At 38.3% G+C, this 23,292-nt stretch overlaps 1 protein-coding gene across 2 annotated transcripts; it reads left to right on the forward strand.

Annotated features, from left to right (window-relative positions):
- The first annotated feature begins 4,435 nt into the window (after positions 1–4,435).
- On the forward strand, positions 4,436–23,292 carry ephx2 (epoxide hydrolase 2, cytoplasmic). 2 transcript variants are annotated; one of them, XM_038302326.1, is made up of 20 exons: positions 4,436–4,521; positions 5,781–5,886; positions 6,553–6,694; positions 10,877–10,955; positions 11,028–11,190; positions 13,591–13,781; positions 13,859–13,981; positions 16,103–16,174; positions 16,245–16,340; positions 16,411–16,489; positions 16,582–16,616; positions 17,297–17,323; positions 17,390–17,475; positions 17,567–17,678; positions 19,589–19,663; positions 19,736–19,778; positions 19,853–19,955; positions 21,973–22,042; positions 22,881–22,961; positions 23,039–23,292. In XM_038302326.1, the coding sequence occupies exons 3-20, from the start codon at positions 6,591–6,593 to the stop codon at positions 23,183–23,185; spliced, it is 1,686 nt and encodes a 561-aa protein (XP_038158254.1). In that variant the 5' UTR covers positions 4,436–4,521; positions 5,781–5,886; positions 6,553–6,590; the 3' UTR covers positions 23,186–23,292. The 2 variants fall into 2 exon arrangements, with proteins under 2 accessions (XP_038158254.1, XP_038158252.1); XM_038302324.1 differs by lacking the exons at positions 4,436–4,521; positions 5,781–5,886 and having other exon boundaries at positions 6,500–6,694.

Consider the following 23,292-nt stretch of genomic DNA (forward strand, 5'->3'; position numbering starts at 1 on the left):
GAATTCATGGATTCTTTTGTGTATTCTTTTGAATAAACACACATATTCTTATTTTTACATCTTAGTTTTTCTTGTTTCTTATCAACAAAGTTTGTTAGAGCATCCAGTAAGAGCCAAAGTTAACGGTTTTATATTTTGTTAATTATTTTGTTGGCACAGGTGTTGAAATCTTCCCCCAGCTGGGGTGATTACTTAGTGGGTGTGGCCCCTTGTTATTTTAGAAGATAGGAGTGCACCCAGTGTAGAGGTTTTGTCAAACTTTTCTGTTGACCCTCATCGTTATTTGTAACTTTTTGGAAAATAAATAAGAAAGAAAAGAAGTGTAGCTCAGGATGGCTTCTTGGAGATGCATCACAGCGCACAAAACTTCTCAGCCAGCAGCGGCTCTGTTGGTGGATGGAAGACGCTACACATCCAATCAGCAAAGTTAAGTTTTTGTTCCTCAGTATTTAAACACAATAATGTGTTGTTAGCATGTCTAATAAACTCAAAACTCTTTCAGTTCAACCAAAGGAAACAGTAAGAGAATCGTACCAAAGATTTCTGACATGTGCAAAAGAAAAGTTTAAGCCTGGTTCTGCTGGAGGTTTTTTCCTGTTAAAAAAGGAGTTTTCCTCTCCACTGTCGCTACAAGCATGGTTAGTGTGAGGGATTGCTGAAGAGTCAATGAGTCAATGCAATCAGCTGGTTTTCCTTAGATAGAAAACTTTGAATCAATCTGACTGGATGATCTGGTGAACTGGAAAGTGCCTTGAGATGACATGATGTGAATTGGAGCTATAGAAATAAACTGAATAGAATTGAAAAGTTTACTTTTTTCTTTGTGATAAAAATGGAATCATTTGAATGATGAAAATTTATTATAGAAAAAAAGATTTTTTCGAAACATTGCATTATGATTCTGAAATTGGGCACAACATATTTTTTTGATTGAAGAAAGAGAAAAAACAGATTTATCTCCATAGATAAGAACAACCTGCATTAATTAGAACTGAAGCTGCTGTCTGGTTGAAAGCAAAGTTCCTTCATCGTTTAGATGTTTCTACCTGAACACCTGAATCCAAAGATCAGGTTATTATCAGGGCCTGGAGGACTTGACTCCAGACCAGCGCTGGGAGTAACAGCATTAGATAACAGTGGTGTTAGCAGCTGCATTAAATATTCCATTTAAAAAGTAATCAAATTACTTTTCACATATTGGTAACACCGTAACATTTCTCGCAATTCCTTTCAATTGTTTAATATCATATAATTAATATCATTGTACTTCTAGTTAACATCCAATAACAGGAAAGATTTCCAAATTCTTAGACATTTTAAATTGTAAAAAGTAATTGGTAACTCGTTACTTTGACCGTGCCTTATGTGAGATACACTCGGTTATTTTTTTGGATGGGTTAGTGGTTACCCTGTTTCTATGGAAACGGAGAACAATCTAGAAGGAGCAGAAAAGCAGCCCTTTAGAACAGAATATAAAAACCCAACTGGAAACACTCAGCTCAGAAGTTTGGTTAAAAAGGTTCAAGCTGCAGTTATATAAAAGCTGGATGTAATAATCTGTTTGTCCAGTAGATGGCAGCCTTGGTAAATATACAAAGAACTGCAGATTAGTTTAATCTCAATTGTTCTGCCTGAACAAATACCATTAGGTGGTTAATGTTTTTACAGACTTGGAAAATAATAATAATGCCAGGTTTGAATCTCTAACATATTATTTTTAATGAGATGTTTGTGTAATCCTGATTAAGGATATCACAGATTGTGAAGACCGGTCTTGTAGATCACAGAGTGATTAACATGATGTCCAAGCTTTGCATTAAATAAAGACAGCATCTGTCTCTACAGGACAGAGAAGGAGTCTTTCTGGACCAACCTGCAGTAATGTTGTCTTTCTACAAAGTAGCCTCAAACACGTTGCACCTTCACTCACTCAGTATTCCCAGGATTTGGGTTCTGATCTGGGTTAAACTCCTCCTGTCTGTCTGGATCTGCCAGCTGAAGAGACAGAAGTCATCTGCTTCTTTAGCCAACAGATGCAAGGGGGGTAAAAATAGTAATTGTTTATCTTTCCAGGATTTCAAACATTTAAAATAAATATTTGAATAAAAGGAAGTTGAGTTTGAAGGGGACTGATCCAGTAAAGATCACTGTAACAGTAGGGGGGTAATTGTAATTCATGTTTTCACCACCAGAGGTAGCTGTCGGAACTGATGCCATAAAGAAGTTATTTTAAAGCTTTTGTTTTTAAGTGTTCAGTTTTTCTTTTTCATGTTTTTTTTTTCAGCTATGAAAGTAAGGAAGGTCTGAGATTTATTTTTTTCAGTATCTCATGACGGTGAACAGTTAAGTTTAATAATACGATGACGTCACTTCCTGTTTTTTGTAAATCTTGGTAATTAGTGACATAGATATCCATAATAAAGGCTAGATGTCTCGTCCGCGCTGCTGGCCAATGGGGGTCGACGTCCGCACGTGGCGGCCATCTTGCCACAGGCAGCTCGCTCATTCGTAACATTGTGTTTTAAAGGCGCATGTACTTAACCATAACTTCCTCAATTGTCTAACGATTCTCAAACTGTTTGGTTTGTTAAACAAAAGTCAGACATGTAGTTATGATACTGCACACTTATGAATAATTATAACCATGGAATTTCATATGAAAAGAACATTGAATAGAACATACAGGTGCAATAAATATACACATGCACAAGGTATTTATGTTAAATCAATATATGCTATTAAAACTCAGTGTACTGAATGGCAACATGATATATAGATATATCTATAGATATCTATACATGTATAAATATGTGTATATATATATATAAAAATATGTATATATATAAATATGTATATATAAATATGTATATATATATATATATATATATATATATATATATATATATATATATATAAATAAACACTTTTATTTGGGTGTGATTAATTATATCACAGTCCTAATTTATTTATATTTACATAAATAATTTTATAATATGAATATTATTGTTATAATAAAATATGAAATACTGACAAAAAAGGCTTATTGTGTGGCAACCTCTTGGTGTAGAAGCATAATCCAGGTTTCAAATGAAAGGTAACACTTTGAAGTTTCATGTAGACTATTCGGATTAATATATTATATCAGGGGTAATTACACAAAAGTTCCTATTTTTAAACCATTATAAAAGTGACATTTATTTGCTATTAAAATTGGTACAATAGTCCCCTTCACAAGTATATATAGATGTAGCATGTTGAAATCCCCAACTACACTACTGTGATGGTATACACATGGAAGACAGAGATTTAAAAAATGACCCAAAAAACATAGCTTGGCTAATGCCCTTTGAAAAGGACGGTTTTATTGAGCTTCTGTGTAATGTACAAGAGAGCGTTGTCCACAAGGCCATCAAAGCGGACAGGAAGGTAGCTGTGGTCATGTACTAGCGCAGGAATGTCAGCAAACGGGGATGGAAGATCTTCTCCTCCTGCTTACACATTATATAACCTGCAGAAACAAAAACAAAAGTGACCAACAACAATTCACAGTGTATAAGATTGGTATATCAATATGTGATTAAATTTCAATGATACACATGCCCTTTGAAGATGAGCTGGAAAGTTGAAAATGTTTGGCACAACACCATCTTTAAGTTGTCCAAAGGAAACTAATACAAACTTATAAAAGCTTTGAGTCAACAACAGTCTTGTAATACTATTATGTCATAGCAAAAGTCTGGCATCTTCCTTTTAATAAACCCAGCAAATTCCTGTAACTTAATGTAAGATGTGTTGACAAACCAAATCGATTCGGAAATCATGTTCAATTCTGCCTCTTCCACTGATGTAAAGTTGCTTGTTAACGTTAGCAGCTAGCTAAACTGTAACGTTAGCTGCTAACTTACTAACGTTAGGTCTCACTTTGCAGCTTCTTGTTATTAGCCAGCTAACGTTAGGCTAATAATGAAAATACAACAACACTCAGATTATTGTTATTAGCCAACTAATAACTACAACCACATCCACAAATATTGTAATTTACACCAAAGATTAATTGTCATACAATCGTTATTGGTGTCAGTAAAACCTATATAATTGACTAATAATCTCAGCCTTGATAACTTGCGCAAGTAGCCGTGATGCACAACTATGCTGCGCGATTAAGTCATTTTTCGACGAGAACATCTGCAATTTCGACATGTTCAAGCATCAAGAATAATAGCCACGTTCATAATGTTTGTAAGAAACCAAACTGTTTGTAAATCCGTCAAGAATTCAGTGAGGTAAGAGTATTTGTGTTCGTGCTGATCACTCACCTTACATTAGGTACCACAGAGCACAACAGAAAGCCTGCCTGAGGCAAGATGGCCGCCGGTGATGCCGTTTGAGACTCCGCCGTAAGACATCTAGCCTTTATTATGGATATCTATGATTAGTGACGCACACAAAGTCTGCGAGAGCAATTAAGAAGAAAGACAAGTGTCTTCTAGCTTCCGGTTTGTCCACTAGCAGGCCAAAGTGGTATGTTTATTATTTTAGCTTCTTAAATTGTATATTTTGTATAAGTTGCAGCAAAGTAAACTAATATTGTGTTTATGCTCTGTATGTTTAATCAGTTCTGTTCATGTGGTGTAAAACCACAGTAAACGTCAATTAATGAAACTCTGGGGTTTTTCTTGTGTGGATAATCCGGCATAATCACTTTGTGCCATATTATTAAAATAATGTTAGACATCTTTGTCAGAGAAGAGTTTGAAAAGAAAAGGTTTGGTTCTGTTAAAAAACGATTGAATGAAATAAACGTTATAGAGGATTTCTTTCCGTAAACTATTTTAATTCACCTGTTGTCTAATATTCCATTAGAGTTTAGCATTTTGTTTATTACGGGCAAAGATTAGGGATTTTCCATTTTTACTTTAATTTCAGAATTCGGAGAAAGAAAAGTCAGAATTCTGACTTTAATTTCAGAATTCTGAGAAAAAAGTGTCAGACTTCTGACTGTTTTTCTCTGAATTCTGACTTCAATTTTAGAATTCAAAGAAAAAAAGTCAGAATTGTGACTGTAAAACCTGAATATGTATTACAGGTGACAATCCCCCCTTCAACGACCGGCCTTTCATAATCATAGACAGATTTCAGATATTACCAGCTAACAATGGAACCAAACGACCCGCTTGTCAGGTTCAATTTGCATGTTTCCAAGCGATACAAGGACTTGTTTTTGGTCCACTATATAAAGACTCAAACTCACTGCGGATCCAGACATTTTGAATTGAGAAAGCTTCCTGGAGGGGAAGCGAAACGTCTTCAAACCTTGGAAACCAAGTCCAGTGGATTGTTTTTTAAATTATTTCAGAATGACTCTGACCTGGACTGAGCATATTCCCAGCTATAGTTTATAAATGTTTATAAAATCCAATAATACTCAGAAAATCAATTTTCTTTTTCTCATATGAACTGTATGGTAGTGGACGGCTGCTCCTCTGGGCTGCTTTTGCAGGATTGTATACTTTGCTTCCATGAAGTAAACAATAAAATACTTCAAACTAGGGTATTTTAGTGTTAAATAAAAAAAAAAAACTTGGTTCAAATGCTTTGATCAACAGAAAAATGATGTCAGACAGAGCAGATCTATAAAAATAAAATCAATGTTTTTAGAAGCTGAGTTTTTTTTTTTTTTTTACCTAGCATACATATAATGTAAAATCCTTGAATTAAAAAGCTTCCTCTCTTTTTAACAAGGCTATAAAATCTGTGTTTGTTGTTTTTTTATTTTCCAGGTTGTATTTTTTGGCCCATGCAGACAGACCCTGACCATCCATTAACATCAGGCACAAAGTGCAGGTTTACAGACGTTTGCATCGTACCGCAGTCCTCCGGCTAACAGTATTGCTTCAGTACAAAGCAGTACTGGGCAGTATGAGCTGCCTCTCTGGTTTCCTAGAAAAAATAAACAACCCCGACATTTATCACAGATAAAACAGCTCAGAAGTTCCAACTAGAAAGCCTGCATTGCAAAAAATGTAAATTTAATTTTTTTTTTCTTAAAATAAGTGCATTTCTTTCTTAAATCGAGGGGTAAGTGAGACATTTTGCCAATGAAACATTTAAAATAAGAAAAAAGAACTGCATTGTCTTATTTTTAAGTGCATTTTATCTAATTAAGTTATTCTAAGAGTATAAATACTCATTCCATTGGCATTTCCTGCTCAAATTAAGAGTAAATTCACTTAATTTAGGACATTTTCACTTATTTCTAGACCATTTTTCCAGTTTTCTCTTTGTTACAGATGTTTTTAAAGAAACAATGCATTTAAAACATGTTTAAGATATGTTCTGTAAATAAACTTAAACTGTATTTGTTGTGCTATGTCAGAAAAAAAAAATGTTTGGGAGTATTTAAAGTGGGAAACGGCTTAAAGTTGAAGCTACTTGTGGGAACTGGCCTCATGTGAGCCAAGAGTTTGCATGTTATGTGGGCGGTTCTTGGCTTAGTGTGTACAGAGGGCAATGCTTGCTCTGCTGCATGATAACAAGCCTTCATCCCTGCAGGAACGGCAGTGTTTCCAGGCTGAGGGATTAACGCAGAGATGGGAGACAAGAAAGCGGTTTTGTTCAACTTCTGGGGGGTGGTTGTTCCCTCAAGAGCAGCTGTAGTTTTCCAGAAACTGGAGGAGCAACACAAACTTCCACGGTGAGAGGATCCTGTTACACGAGATCTGACTGGAAAACAGGAGCCCTAAAATTCAGGCTCTGCTCCAGCTGACATAAAAACTCTGAAGATCTATGACCTATTTCTACACATCGGTGAATGTTGTATAGAAATAGATTTATAGCGCTTAAATTTTAATTAATTAACCTGTAATCTTTAGTTGAATTGGATGTTTTAAAGTGTAAATTCCTCATAACCAGAATGTATGAAGACATAATCCATAGCAGATTCACTTTACCGCTTTTAGCAACACGGTTAGAAAAGAGAATTTATTAACATTTCAATCAAAATGAATGCTTATTCACTTTATAAATCTGTTTATTTAACATAATTCAATAGATTAGAGTGAGATGATGCAGGCTGGGAGGAAAGATCAAAGGATTTGCTTTTGATTTGGACTTTTTGATTATTTCCAACAAGAAAATGAAAACATTTACGAGAATCAGCTTTATAGAATTTTAAAGTGATTTTCATAAATAATGCATTTATAGAAAGCATGGTTAACATCCTGATGGTAAGTAGCCTAAACTCCCATAAGAGGATTTACCATTAGGCAATACAAGCAGTTGCCTAGGGCCCCAAGTTCCTGGGGGCCCCATAAAACTGTTTACATGTATGGTTGATATAACAATTATTTGTTCAGAAAGGTTCACAGTGTTGCCAACTTAGCGCTTTAGTCGCTATATTTAGCCACTTTTCAAACCCCTCTAGCACTTTGATTTCTAAAAAGCTCCTAGCGCCAAATCTAGAGACTTTTTTCTGCTACTGGAGACTTTGGAGACAACATCTAAAAGCAGCGAACTCTGCTCTCCAGAGCGAGTAGATTGGTAACCCCGCCTCCTGCTCTCCTCTATCTTGTCTGCTGTCAGGATTCATGCAGCTATTATTTCATCCAAATGAAAAATGGAGAACAGATAAGCAGATCATGGCTTGTCTACAGTGAAAAGAAGGACTGGGTTATTTACTTTGGCCTTTTTGGAAACACAGGAAGGAGCAATCAGCTAAGTGAGCTTAGTGCTTGGAAAAAATCTTTCATTCCTTTAGAGACAGCATGAAAAGTCAGCTGAGTACAAAACATAGAGAGGAAAACAAGAAGAAAAGGGACAAGAAGAGAGGGACACAACCTAGAACAGATAATGGACACTGGAAAAAAATCAAAATCTAGATAAGTCATTTATTCTTAAAATAAGTGCATTTGTTCTTGGATTGAGGAGATAAAAGAGACATTTTGCAAACTGAACAAGATCATTTCCACTTAAAATAAGAAAACACAATTACATTGCCTTATTTCTATTGCATTTTATCTATTATCTCATTTTAAGAGTAAAAATACTCATCCCATTGGCAAACTATCTCATTTACCTACTCAAATTAAAGGTAAATACACTTAATTGAAGAAATTTTTACTTATTTCTAGAATGTTTCTCCACACTGCAAAAACCACATAGAAATGAGTAAAAATGTCTTAAATTAAGTATATTTACCTTTAATTTGAGTAGGTAAATAAAATTATTTGCCAATGGAATGAGTATTTTTACTCTTAAAATGAGATAATAGATAAAATGCAATAGAAATAAGGCAATGTAATTGTGTTTTCTTATTTTAAATGGAAATTATCTTGTTCCATTGGCAAAATGTCTCTTTTATCTCCTCAATCCAAGAACAAATGCACTTATTTTAAGAATAAATAACTTATCTAGGTTTAGATTTCTTCCAGTGCAGTGCATGCACTGCAAAAATGATCTAAAAATTAGTAAAAAAGTCTAAAAGTAAGTGTATTTACCCTTAATTTGAGTAGGTAAATAAGATGATTTGCTAATGGAATGAGTATTTTAACTCTTAAAATAAGATAAATAGATATTATACACTTGAAATAAGACAATGCAATAGTTTTTTTCTTATTTTAAATGTAAATTGTCTTGTTCCATTGGCAAAGTGTCTCACTTACCTCCTAAATTCAAGAAAAAATGCACTTAATTATGAGAAAATGACTTATTGAGATTTACATTTTTTGCAGTGTGTCTATTCTATTAACATTTCTCTACCTGTAGAATGGGTCTGTTTTATATGTTGTCCTCTCAATTCAGAGGGCCCCCTGCCTGTCTTTGCCTAGGGCCCCAAATTTCCTAAATCTGCATCTGTGGAAAAGTCGCCGTTCAATGACAGCAGGGATCAGTTAAACTGCAGCGAATGTGAAGCTCACTCACTACATCCAAAAAGTTCAGCTGGAAAATGTTTACATTAAGGATTATTCTCGTTAATTTTTAACTTTGTTGTAACCAAGAAAATAAAAACAGGAGCAAAACCAGTAGGGGTTGGTCCAGGTTTAACGCTCACACGCCGGACCTTGAACAGAAGGTCATCACCTTAGCATAACGTTAAAAAATCAGTCGGCGACACATCATGCACCGTGCAAAGGCTCTAAACCCAAAAGCAAGTTCTGTCACATCGTGTTACTTTTTTTAGGCTAATTAGTCCAGAGAATTGTGCTCAAAGTTTGTCTAGTGATTTGTTATAAATCAGCCCATTTGATCAGTTAACAAACCTCTAAATTTTCTAATGAAGCTGAAATGTTTCAAATGATATAAAGTAAACTATTATAAGAATCAGATAAGTTGAGTGTAATAAATGTTTTTAAAGGAAAAGTCTGGAGAGCAAGGAATAATAAATGGATTATTATTTATACCTAAAACTAATTTGTTCGTCGTGATTTAATGAATTTAGCGGTAATTGGTAACGAAAATAAAAATAATTTTCGTCGCAATCACTGAGTCTGGGAGCGGCCATTTTTCCCCCCCAAATATAGTAACCCCTCCCTCCTGCCATCTTCTATTATTTGAACCTCTTAAGGGCCAAAAACTGATGGAAAACATTCTCTTTTAGAACTTTCTTTTGTAGAAACCCTTTTTTTTTTCTTCCCCCAATTAAATTGTATGGTTAATACAACTATTCCTTATTTATGCACATTGATTATGTTTTTGATTAAAATGCCATCAGAACGCTAATAAGTGTGTCTCAGCCCCCCCCTTCAGTGTCCACCATATTGGATCAGTCCATTTGCTGCACATGTTCAGAAAGGTCCAAACAGACAGCAGCAAACCATTTGAAAACAAACCATGCAAAGAGCAGTGTTGCCAACTTAGCGCTTTAGTCGCTATATTTAGCCACTTTTCAGACCCCTCTAGCACTTTGATTTCTAAAAAGCTCCTAGCGCCAAATCTAGAGACTTTTTTTCTACTACTGGAGACTTTGGAGACAACATCTAAAAGCAGCGAACTCTGCTCTCCAGAGCAAGTAGATTGGTAACCCCGCCTCCTGCTCAGTGCTTGGACAAAATCTTTCATTCCTTTTGAGACGGCATGAAAAGTCAGCTGAGTACAAAAAATAGAGAGGATAGACGACAAAAGGGACAATTCTAGTCTATTATCTAGTCAAAGTCTATTCTATTAACATTTCTCTATCTGTAGAATGGGTCTGTTTTATTTGTTGTCTTCCCATTTCAAAGGGCCCCATGCCTGTCTTTGCCTAGGGCCCCAAATTTTCTGAATCGGCCCCTGCCTTTGAGGCTTGCAGGGCTTTAGATAAGTTTCTAGGAATCCTTTGCTTCATGTCTGCCTGTCGAAACAAATTTCCCTTTATGGGACAATAAAGATACTCATCTAGGTGGAGTCCCAAAGCCATTTAGTTTATTTCTTCTGGCAGGGTGCGGCAAATGGAAGTCAACCAAAAAGCTTCGAACCTGCACTTCATAAAGGATTATAGTGAATTTAATTTCTTCTATACAATAGATTCTGAAATGTTTATTAAAAGTTGTAAAAGAAGGAAGAAAAAAAAAAGGCCCTATGTAATAAGGATTGTTGAACCCCTTTTTGAATGGTTTACATATCTAAAAATGTAACAATAACACTGTTACTGTTACACAATGTCCTTGTTAAAAGGGAGTTTTTCCTCTCCACTGTCGCTACAAGCATGCTTAGTGTGAGGGATTGCTGAAGAGTCAATGAGTCGATGCAATCAGCTGGTTTTCCTTATGTAGAAAGCTTTTAATCAATTTGACTGGATGGAAGTGCCTTGAGATGATGTGTTGTGAATTAGCACTATAGAAATAAACTGAATAGAATTTACAATTGATAATCGTGGATTTATTTATTCTGATCTTCTCAGAGGGTTTCTGTCCCGTGTGGTGTCCCAAAATAAGGGCTCTCTGCTGCAGGCAGAAAAAGGCAAACTGACTCTTAACCAGGTGGGTGGAGATGTTACCTTTATGCCTTTATGAATCACTAACTGACTAAAATGGAGGCGTTTTTGTGTGCAGATGATCCCGGCGTTCAAAGCCGAGTGTGCAAAGGAGGCCAAGGCCAGAGGAGTGACGCTGCCGTCTGATTGGTGCGTCAACTGTCTGCTGGAGGAGGCCAGAAAGTCGATGATGGAAGTGAAGGACGTTGTGCTGAAGACGTCTGCAAGTCTGCGTAGCAGTGGTAGAGTGTCACTTTACGAAAGAAGCAGTTTTTATGCAGCTTATTCAAAAAAAGTAAAAAAAAACAATCCACTGGAATTTGTTTCCTATATTGAAGACGTTTCTCTTCCATCCAGGAAGCTTTTTCAACTAAAATGTCAGAAATACTGTTGGGTTCAAAGCTTTATAGAGTGGACCAAAGCAAAGCCTTGTTATGACTTAGGAAACATGCAAACTGAACCTGACGAGCGTACGGAAGAAAAACCGTCTCATTGGAATGTCCCTTTATTTTTAACACCCAATTTTAAACACTGATTTTTTTTTTACACATTCAGCTGCAAAAAAAAATGGAGCTACAAAAAATTGCCTGCAAATGTGTTGACCTTTAGGTGAACTCCAGCCAAAGCAATCAGCACTCGATGCAGTCGAGCAGCTTCTAGCCAATGAAATGAGCTCATTTGGTCAGAAAAAAACAAGTTTGCCACCCGCCGCTTCTTCCGGATCAAACAAACAGCCTTGGCAGACGGGGGTGCTGCACTAGCTGTTATCGGCTCCGTTATTTCGTCCTGTCCCATTAGATGGAAAACTCTAATGGCTGTCTATTAGTAGCTACCTGACATTTTGTAATCCTATTTAACAAGAAAAACTCATTCAGCTTCATTCAGCCCAACTGAACAAAGCGACGCCCAACTGTTGGGTCACGTGACCAAATTAGCTGATTTCATTGGCTAGAAGCTGCTCGACTGCATCAAGTGCTGATTGCTTTGGCTTGAGTTCACCTAAAGGTCAACAGATTTGCAGGCATATTTTTTGCAGATGGAAATTCAGTGTAAAGAATTAAATGTTTAAAAAAAAAATACATTGTTAAAAAAATTGTTTAAAATTCGGTGTACAAAAAAGGCAGATTCCAATGAGACTGTTGTCTTCCATATGAGCAGGTCCTCCTCTTTACAATGGGAGTCATTTTGTTTCTTTGTTAGCCTGTAATACCTGTAACCTGTCTATGTCTCTGAAAGGGGGGGTTGTTAAAGGGAATAATTGGCCTGGCTGAAGGGGCGAGGTCCTCTGTTCTCCTGTAAATGGGTGGGGGCTGCGATGATAGTGGGAAGGAATCAACTCTATTGCTGCATCTGTTTAAGGTTGGTTTTTCTTTCTTTACATAGATGGCTTTCTTCACACCCCTCTTAAACCACCCGTCTTCTTTGTCCAGAATGATGTGATTAATCTATCTCTGTTACAGGGATATGTACCTAAAGCTTTTAAGGTTGCTGTAATTAAACCTCTGCTTAAGAAACCGTCTCTTGACCCAGATGACTTGGTCAATTATAGACCTATATCCAATCTTCCTTTCTTATCCAAAATTCTTGAGAAAGTAGTTTTCAAACAAGTGTGCGATCACTTCCACCATAATGAACATTTTGAAGAGTTTCAGTCTGGCTTTAGAGCTCATCATAGCACTGAAACAGCTCTGGTGAAAGTCACTAATGATATTCTCATGGCCTCAGATGATGAACTTGTATCTGTGCTCGTCCTGTTAGATCTTAGTGCTGCATTTGATACAGTTGATCATAATATTCTTTTAGAAAGACTGAGCCTGGTTTTGCTGGAGGTTTCTTCCTGTTCAAAGGGAGTTTTTCCTCTCCACTGTCGCTACAAGCATGCTTAGTGTGAGGGATTGCTGAAGAGTCAATGAGTCGATGCAATCAACTGGTTTTCCTTAGATAGAAAACTTTGAATCAATCTGACTGGATGATCTGGTTGAACTGTAAAGTACCTTGAGATGACATGTGTTGTGAATTTGGCGCTATATAAATAAAGTGAATTGAATTGAATTGAACATTCTGGTCCTCCAAAGAATGTCCTTTGTCCACAAGGTGTAGATGTAGCGCAGAGTCTTGTCCAGAGGAGGGCGCTCTTCTGTGTTGGGCCATGCGTCTGTGGAGAGTTTGTTTGGTTTCTCCAATATAAAGATTAGAGCATTCCTCACTGCTTTATACTGAAGACACCACTCTGCTAATATTTGGTCTTTAGGATGAACTAGTCTCTGTTTAAGGGTCTTGATTTGTTGAGTTTTTCAGAGACTCCAGCAACATATGGGATGTGGATGTTTTTGTGTAAAGATTAAATGTAAAAGGTTCCATTTGCGTGTTTTCTAAGCCAAAATAGGCTTTTTTGGGGTCTACTATATAAAGCCTTAAAGTCAACACTGTTTCTGACATTTTGAATTGAAAAAACTTCCTGGATGGGAGGAGAAACGTCTTCAAACTTGGAAACAAAGTCCAGTGGATTGATTTTTTTTTTTTTTTTTACTTTGTTTTTGGAATGACTATGATCTGGATGACTGAGAACCTTCACCAGCTTATGCAGCTTATATTTTGGGACCATCCAGAAACTTTTCTTTTCTCTAAACTTTGATTTAAAGGGGTCCTAACAGCAGTCCTGGTCAATCACTGGCTGGATGACAGCGCCTCAGGAGACGATCTGGCTCAACTTCTCTGCCTCTTAGGCAGCAGTTTTAACCTTGTCCTTCAGTCCTGCCATCTGGGTCACAGGGTCCCAGAAGTCGCCATGTTCAACACTGCTTTGGAGCAGCTGGGAATCTCCCCAAACCAGGTGGCTGATGCAACCATAGCAGAAATGAAATCCTTGATCCCTGATGGGAGATCTAAACCTTTGAAATGTTGTCTCAGGCTCTGTGGCTGGACGTGGACGCGGAGAGCGTGAAGGCGGCAGAGAAAGAAGGGATTAAGGCCATCCTGGTGGAAGACATGGAGACGGCTCTGCAGAAAATATCCGATTTTACCGGAGTTCAGGTAAAGATATAGAGCTGCCGTCAGAACCATTCATCTACGTACATCAGAGGTTCACTGAAAGGTTATAAAATTTCAGTTCCATTCAGTTTATTTCTATAGCTCCAATTCACAACATGTCATCTAAAAAACACTTCAGTGTTGATTCAAAGTTTTCTATCTAAGGAAAACCAGCTGATTCTATCGACTCATTGCCTCTTCAGCAATCCCTCACACTAAGCATGCTTGTAGCGACAGTGGAGAGGAAAAACTCCCTTTGAACAGGAAGAAACCTCCAGCAGAACCAGGCTCAGTGTGAGCGGCCATCTGCTGAGGCCCACTGGGGTTCAAGGAGACAGAAGCAGACATAGAAAAAGAAGCATAGATACAAAAGGCAACTGTCAACCAGCTCCACAGGCGGCCCCGTCCAGGAAACACACAGCCAGGCAGACGAGCTCCGAGCCAGCTCCCATGTCAGAGGATGAAGAGAGCACATCCAGTTAGTCACAGTCAGAGAAACAGGACTACACTGAAAAACAGGCAGATCTCCAACATCTAGAAACAAAGGTGTTGATGGCAGCAGCACAGCTGATATTTCTCTCCAGGATGGAGTCACAGCCAAACAGGAACAGACCAGATGAAGCTACTATGAGGAAAAGCAGAGAGAGCAGAACGTTAGAGATTGAACTAACAGATTCTGCAGAGTGGGAGAATAGAGATAGAATGAAGCAGAATGATGAAAAAGGGGTCCCTATGTCCTCCAGCAATCTAAGCCTATAGCAGCAGAACTATAGAGATAGCTCAGGATAACCTGAGCCACTCTAACTAGAAGCTTTATCCAAAAAATGTCCACTAATATTTGGTTAAATATTCACCAAGCAGGTCAGACCTACTGTGAACCTTTCATTGTCAACAGAATTCATTCTAGCTACACTTTCTGGCAGAATTGGTCCAGTTTATTTGAACTGACTGGTTTTCTGGCAGCAGATCTACATTTTGAGCTGTACGAACAAACGTTGAATGGGGTCAAGGTCAGAGCCCATCAAGAGCTCAGTGCCAACCTGCCTTATCTGTTCCGAACTGGTTTGATTGTGTTTGGGATCATTGGAGCCAAACTGTATCCAGGTTTTAACCATTAGCCGATGATAAGAGGCATTTAGAGTCCGTCCTTCAACTTTACGCAATGTGCCTTTACAACTGGAAGCAAAATGCCTCTCGGCAGGACGGTATTCCCACCATGCTTCATAGCTGGTCCCAATAGGGCCTTTAAAACTGTGTGCTGTGTCAAACAGCTAAGCTGGTCCTTGTGAGCAGCTATAGATTTTAATCCAGTTTGAAGGTTCCCAGTCTATGAGCAGGGTCTACTCTCTGAGCCAGCGCCTTCTCAGCCTTTGGTGACGTCTAACTGGTTTCATTCTGGGCAACGATACTGGTGTTCCAGCAGTCTCCATTTCATGGCAGCCTTTCTGGTTCCTTGGCTGTTCCTGAACATCACAACCAATTTTATTTAAACTGAGGGGATCAGGTTGAGTCTCAAGGCACAATATGTAGCATGTGCTTCAGCCATTGGTTTAAAAATGGCTAATGGAAAAGTCTGGTCAGCAAAGAATAATCAATATATATAATATGTTCGCGGTGATTTAATGAATTTAGCGTTAATCAGTATCAGATCACTGAGTCTGGGAGCGGCCATTTTTGCCCAAATATAGCAACACCTCCCTCCAGCCGTCTTCCGGCAGTGACGTCACGGTGTGGTAAGCCTAGCACCATTCTCCCCGCTTTACAAGCTAAATCAATGGGAATGGACGGGTTGGTCGTTGGATCGCCAACTTGAAGAGGGAGGATTTGCCATCGAACTTCTGGCCAGAGAAAAAACCCGTTATATGTAGCCAACATTTGGAAGAAGAATGTTTTCAAGATGACTTGGATAATAGCGCGTTGTGACAAACACCAGATACAGCACTGGGACTTGATCAACAGCCGATACCGCACCGTGACGTCACAAACCAGGAGGTGGCAGTAGTGTTCTTTGATAAACATGGATGCCTCTAGTAAAGTGCAATCAATCTCAGAAGGGTTTATCCTTCCTACCAAGAGAAAAGGGAGTCAATCTTTGGCTAAAATTCGTCTGTTTGTGTTTTCCAGGCTGTTGGAGCAGAGAGTCCTCCAGTAACCTGCCGCCCCGATCAAGTGTCTCATGGATACATCATCATCAGAGTAATAATCCACATCTATCAGCGCATATTCAGAACATAAACAGACTGTTGAACCAGCGTGATATTTTCAGCCTGGTGTTCGGACCCACTACGTGGAGATGGGCACGGGTCCACCGGTCCTGCTGTGCCACGGTTTCCCTGAGAGCTGGTACTCCTGGAGGTACCAGGTGAGCCGTCCTCTAAAGCTTTACGTCTCTGAGCTGCAGCATGTTTTCATACCTGCTTCCTGTCCTGTAGATCCCAGCTTTGGCTGCAGCAGGGTTCAGGGTCCTGGCTCTGGACATGAAGGGATACGGAGAGTCCACAGCACCCCCTGGTGGGCAAACATAGACATGTTTCCATGCATTTAATGCTATATTTCAGAAACATTTTAACTTTATTTTATGATTAATTTTTCTTCTCCTGCAGACATAGAGGAATATTCTCAGGAGCAGCTTTGCAAGGTTCATGCCTACACTAGGAAACAATCAAAATCTAGATACGTCATTTTTTTTCTTAAAATAAGTACATTTGTTCTTGAATTGAGGAGATAAAAGAGAAATTTTGCCAATGGAACAAGACAATTTACACTTAAAATAAGAAAACACAATTGCATTGTCTTATTTCAAGTGCATTTTATCCAATTATCTTATTTTAAGTGTAAAATTACTCATTCCATTGGCAAACTATCTAATTTACCTGCTCAAATTAAAGGTAAATACACTTAATCTAAGACATTTTTACTTATTTTTGTCGTTTTTGCAGTGTACACTAGAAAACAATGGAGAACTAAGAAAAATGTTCTCAAATTAAGTGTATTTACCCTTGATTTGAGTAGGTAAATAAGGTAGTTTGCAAATGGAATGAGTATTTTTAAACTTGAAATGAGATAATTAGATAATATTCACTTGAAATAAGACAATGCAATTGTATTTTCTTATTTTAAGTGTAAATTGTCTTGTTCCATTGGCAAGATGTCTCTTATCTCCTTAATCCAAGAGCAAATGCACTTATTTTAAGAAAAATTACTTATTTAGATTAGATTTAGATTTTTTTCCAGTGTATCAACATATTGAATCATAAAATATATAGATTTTGTGTTCAACTATTAGTGGACTAACATGATATATTTCTCTCTCTGCAGGATCTAATTACTTTTATGGACAAAATGGTAAGATATAAATAAACATCCCAAATAATGGGGTTTATGTTAGCTGACTTGTCCTTTCTCTCCAAGTCCATACCACAGGTCACCCTGGTGGGTCATGACTGGGGCGGTGCTTTGGTTTGGACTATGGCCCGGTATTATCCAGAGAGAATCAGGTGAAAAACACAACACCTGTCTTAAAGGAGGGAAGTTTAATGGTGCTGAAATGTAGAAGTTAAATATGTCTGTTCCTTTGTTCCTGTGAAGGGCAGTAGCGTCTCTGAACACTCCCCTGTTCCCGCCGGATCCCTCGGCTCCTGTTACAGAGAAATTAAAGGCCCTTCCAATATTTGACTACCAGATTTACTTCCAAAAACCAGTAAGTCTTCGTCTCATCATTCGGTAGAACAAAGGTTGGATGACCTAAACCAGGTTCTTAGCTGTCTAACCCCAAAAAGCATAATCAGAGATGCTTAATGCACACTTACCTGCAGACAAACAGTCTATAAAAGCATGTCCTAGTTATTAAGTGAAGAGGTGACAGGCGGGGTACACATTGGACAAAACACAAGCTGAAATATATATTTAACTCAACGAATCGCCCACAAAATGCAATAAACCGTGGTTAAGATTCATCTTTCTCTCTGGAGTTAGTTATGGAGCTCCTCAGGGCTCAGCACTCGGACAACTTGGTGAAGTTATTAGACACCATGGGAAAGATTTGCACCATATGCTGACGATGCTAAGCTATTCACAAATAAAATATCACCATTAATGACCCAAAAGGATTTTACATTTGATTAAATGATTGATTTTAGAAAAGTTGAGATTCAAAATTAAAATTCAAAGCAACAAAAATGAACATTCTAATTATTAGCATTGTTTGATTTACCAAATCTGACTGAATGGAGCTGAACTCAAATAGATGTAGCTCTGACTGTACTGGATTATAGTGGAATAAATGGTTTAGAAGCTAGAAGGTAATTTGTTTTCTAAGAGCTATGACATCATAAATAAGCTTAACAGAGCTAATGAAACAAGGTTATAATAATAATTTAAAAAAAAGTATAAATGTTTTATTTATGCATGATCATTTTTAATTTTCTCTTACCGTTATGGAAACGTAAGAGAAGATGGACACATTAGATTTAATCTAGTTTATGCATTAGATGCTTGTTGTTTAATCATGTTTGTTTTTTTAGTTGTATCAAATTTCTTTGGGTTTCTAATAAAAAGGAGCTAGTGAAGATTCTGTTATCCAGCTCATAGTCATTCCAAAAAGGTTAAAAACAATCCACTAGACTTTCTTTCCAAGTTTGAAGACGTTTCAAAAAGAAAAAATGTCAAAGAAAGTGACCGATTGACTGACTCTAGTTTAGTTTCCTTTTGGTTGTATGAAAATAAAATAGTTCATCCACATAACTTGATTTTCACTCCATGAACGAACAAATCCATGATAATCTGAAAGCTTTAGCTCAGATCTTAAAGATTCCAGCCAATTGTTTAAAATATTATTCTCTTTTCTTTGTACTAAAGTCCAGAATTTAGGTGCTGGATTTTCAAAATAAAAGAAAACTTGATCTCTTATTTTAACTAAAAGAGTTGAAGCAATGTATATGTTGGTTTACATGTATGTATGTAGATGTATATATGCATATAATTGTGTATATATGTATGAATATATTTTTTTGGCAGTGTGTAAATATTGGATAAAAAAGACAGGAAGTTTACTCTACTTTTTACGTGCGCATAGAGGGAGAGGAGCTATGAATAATAAGTTTTACTTCTTCATTACCCTTTTTCAGACAATTTACATCAAATAATGTCATTTCTGTGGCTGGAAATGCAGACAGGTTTATTATGTGGAGGCTTTTGTTTCTATTTTCAGGTTCATTTAGTTAGTTTGGAAATTGGTGTTTGGTTTGGTTGATGCTAACTAGTCTCTTTTGTGCGTATTTGGTTGATTCATTTATTCTTGTTATCTGAATAAATTCACATTCATTCATTCATTCATAAACAGTTTGACATGATAATTAAACATTTGATCAAACATCTCAGGTAAGAGGATGTTAGACTTTCTGGGTGTTTATTTCAAAATGCATCCAGCATAGAATAAAATAGCTTTATAACAACCTTTAAAAAGTGAAATGATGAAAAGCGTGAACAGAATAATTTGTAAAAAAAAATGTAGATTTTTTTTCTCCATCTCTGCCCACATTATTAACCCTGACTGAAGGATGAATCCGTCCTCCGAGCTGCAGCTCTGACACCATCTGCTCCGTGTTTCAGGGAGTCGCCGAGGCCGAGTTGGAGAAGGACTTGGAGAGAACATTCAAGATTTTCTTTTCCAGCAGCAGTGAAGCGGTGAGTTAACATCTCTGCCGTTAAAGGGGTCAGAACAGCTGGAATAAAACCTGATGACGAACGTTTCCTCAGGCGAGCCGTCCCGCTCTGAGCACCGCTGGAGTCTGTGCTCGAGGTGAGAAGACCTCCCGCTGCAGATGTTGGTGTAACCGAATGATTGGGGCTCATGTTGGGTTCTGGGTTCCGCAGGCGGGCTGTTTGTGGGTCTGCCGGAGCAGATTCCTCGGAGCTCCATGCTGACAGAGGCCGACCTGCAGTACTACGTCAGCCAGTTCAGGGAGAGCGGCTTCAGGTTGGCCCCCATTCAGCAGCTTAGGAACGACTGCAGCTCCAGCTGGGGTTAAATCATCTCATGGGGATCTGGGAACCTTTTGGTTCCACATTTAATTCTATTCAGTTTATTTCTATAGCACCAATTCACATCATGTCATCTCAGGTCACTTTACAGTCACCAGATTGAATAAAAGTTTTCTATCTAAGGAAAACCAGCTGATTGCATCGACTCATTGACTCTTCAGCAATCCCTCACACTAAGCATGCTTGTAGCGACAGTGGAGAGGAAAAACCCCTTTAAGAGGAAAAACCCTCGAGCAGAACCATTTACACCTGAGGTTTAAACATGGGGTCCTCGGAGGCACTGCATTGGGGTCGCAAAATTTTGGTTGATTAGATTTTTATTTTTTATTTCCCCCCACAATTCTTTCCACTAATTGAAATGTCTTTAAATCCACATTAACATGAATTTAACACACTATAGTAAACAGATAACGGAAGATGTCTTTCAGTCATCGATGGCAGTAGCAGTTCTAGACCAAATGTACCAGGGGGCCAGGAGGGGGCCAGAGTGTTTTCATGGGGGGGGGCAGAAAAGCATGAAAAAAAAAACAGGGTTAGGGATTGAAATGTATAAAAAGAGCTGCATGAAGTGAACTTTCTATTCAATAAGGATTCATTAAAATTCTGTCTTATTAGGTAATTATACATTCAGAATTTAGGGTTTTTACATATGTTTAGATTAATTGAAGTTAAAATTACTGTTTTCACAAAATCTCAATTAAAACTCAAGGAAAACTGATAAATTTAGCCGAAAAAATTAAAGCAATTTGTTTTGAATAAAACATTTAGCAGATGAAAACTGGGATCCTATCTCAACACCACTGAAGCAATCACCTTATTGTTTTTAAATAATTAGTAAAACAGAATTTTTTTAGGAAAAAAAAAAGAAATAAATCCAAAGGAGCTATCAGTAACCATGTCTGTTCCAGCGCAGATCATTGTTGGAATTTCATTGAGTATTATGTCTTCAGTACAGGGGCCAGGACATGATCCACAGGGGCACTGGCCCCCGTTGGCCCCTATCTAGAACTGTCCACGCACAAATTCAGCAACAAACACAGGAGCTTGGCACTGTTTCATTCACAACACCTGTCCCATCAACCAGGAATCAGAAATACTTTAATTATCCCAGGGAGGGATTACTTTAGTTACATTACTCCATCTGTAATAGAGTGACTTTAGGAGCAGTTTGATAGAACACTATTTCAGACTATATATCTAATTAGGGGTCCCCGCTCCATCTCACCATCGGTTTGGGTGTTTTTGGCCTGGAAAACGTTGAAGACCCCTGATTTACTGGAATCAGTTGGATCCATCAGGGATTATCTCTAACGTTCTGCTCTCTCTGCTTTTCCTCATAGTAGCTTCATCTGGTCTGTTCCTGTTTGGCTGTGACTCCATCCTGGAGAGAAATATCAGCTGTGCTGCTGCCATCAACACCTTTGTTTCTAGATGTTGGAGCTTGGCCTGTTTTCCAGTGTAGTCCTGTTTCTCTGACTGTGACTAACTGGATGTGCTCTCTTCATCCTCTGACATGGGAGCTGGCTCGGAGCTCGTCTGCCTGGCTGTGTGTTTCCTGGACGGGGCCGCCTGTGGAGCTGGTTGACAGTTGCCTTTTGTATCTATGCTTCTTTTTCTATGTCTGCTTCTGTCTCCTTGAACCCCAGTGGGCCTCAGCAGATGGCCGCTCACACTGAGCCTGGTTCTGCTGGAGGTTTCTTCCTGTCCAAAGGGAGTTTTTCCTCTCCACTGTCGCTAGAAGCATGCTTAGTGTGAGGGATTGCTGAAGAGTCAATGAGTCGATGCAATCAGCTGGTTTTCCTTAGATAGAAAACTTTGAATCAATCTGACTGGATGATCTGGTGAACTGGAAAGTGACCTGAGATGACATGATGTGAATTGGAGCTATAGAAATAAACTGAATAGAATTGAATTATTTGATAACTGAAGCATTTCTGTTTATCTTCCAACAGGGGACCTTTGAACTGGTATCGAAACAACCAGGCCAACTGGAAGTGGATGTGTTCGCAGCCTACTGGGAAGGTTTGAGACCATTATGAGCTTTTTTCCTTGCTAACAAAATAATGAAATAAAAATGCATGTTTAACAGAAATGAACCAAATTACAAAAACAAGGTTTTTCTTTTTATATTATAGATTTACGTTTTCATTACTGGAATACTTGAAAACCTCCCATCGACTTACAGTCATAACTATTATAAGAAAATGAAAGTTTAACTTCAATTGTTAAATTTTCTATTAAAAAATAGCATTTACTCTAAACAATAATATGTATATAGAGGGCTCAAATGTTGCTTTTTCTTTCTTTCGTCAATATAACATACAATATTACAAACACTGCAAAAACAACAAAAACCACATCGACATTTCACAGTGAAATATTTTCTATTTAATCTCTATTTTCTGAGATAGCCAGACTAACGTTACGCTACAGACTATACTATAGTATAGATGGATTTATTGCTTAGTTCATTCACTGACTTACTAGTGGAACATCTTCCTACAGCCAGGAAACTGCTTGTTTTTGCAGCTAAATGTTACACATGTAGGCATTTTTACTGCGTGTCTCCATGGGAGTGGGGAGTACCAACATGGCGGACAGTGGCTTTAGTTTTTTCGGGCAATCGGCAATCCAGTGAATAAATAGAAGCAGTGATGACACCTGACAGCCTGGAGGGTCGTCAGCATGACGCTGCAGAGGTGGATGAGTTCCAGGTGGAGCAGGGAAACATCTAACGTCCAACTAAAGACCCGGTTCTACAGGAGCCGGCTGGTTCTGTTCTTAGAGACTCTAAAACCAGAAGCAGGAACCCAAACATGCTTCCCTGAACGACCCTGATCTCGGGCTGGGATGTTTCCAGGTTCTGGTGCCGGCTCTGATGGTGACGGCGGGTAAGGATCCGGTTCTGCTGCCGGCGCTCTCACAAGGGATGGAGGACCTGGTAAGACGATCATCCAATAAACCACCAGCTTACAGGAGGCGGGACATCACGGACCAATCTGTCCCTCCCCCCCACAGATCCCCAACCTGAGCAGGGGACACATCGAGGACTGCGGACACTGGACTCAGATGGACAAACCGGCAGAGACCAACAACATCCTGATATCGTGGCTGAAAGAGACGCACGGGAAGGCGGGGGGGGTCCAGGTGGCCCCCAAACTGTGACGGAGGAGGAGCTCAGGAACGATGCAGGGAGACGACATGAAGTGAATAAATGATGTTTATAAAATTACAAAAATAAAAACCAATCAAAGCCTTTGATTCACATTTTA

This window comes from Cyprinodon tularosa, unplaced genomic scaffold (genome assembly GCF_016077235.1).
Source record: "Cyprinodon tularosa strain WSP-4 unplaced genomic scaffold, ASM1607723v1 ctg486, whole genome shotgun sequence".
Taxonomy (NCBI): Eukaryota; Metazoa; Chordata; class Actinopteri; order Cyprinodontiformes; family Cyprinodontidae; genus Cyprinodon; species Cyprinodon tularosa.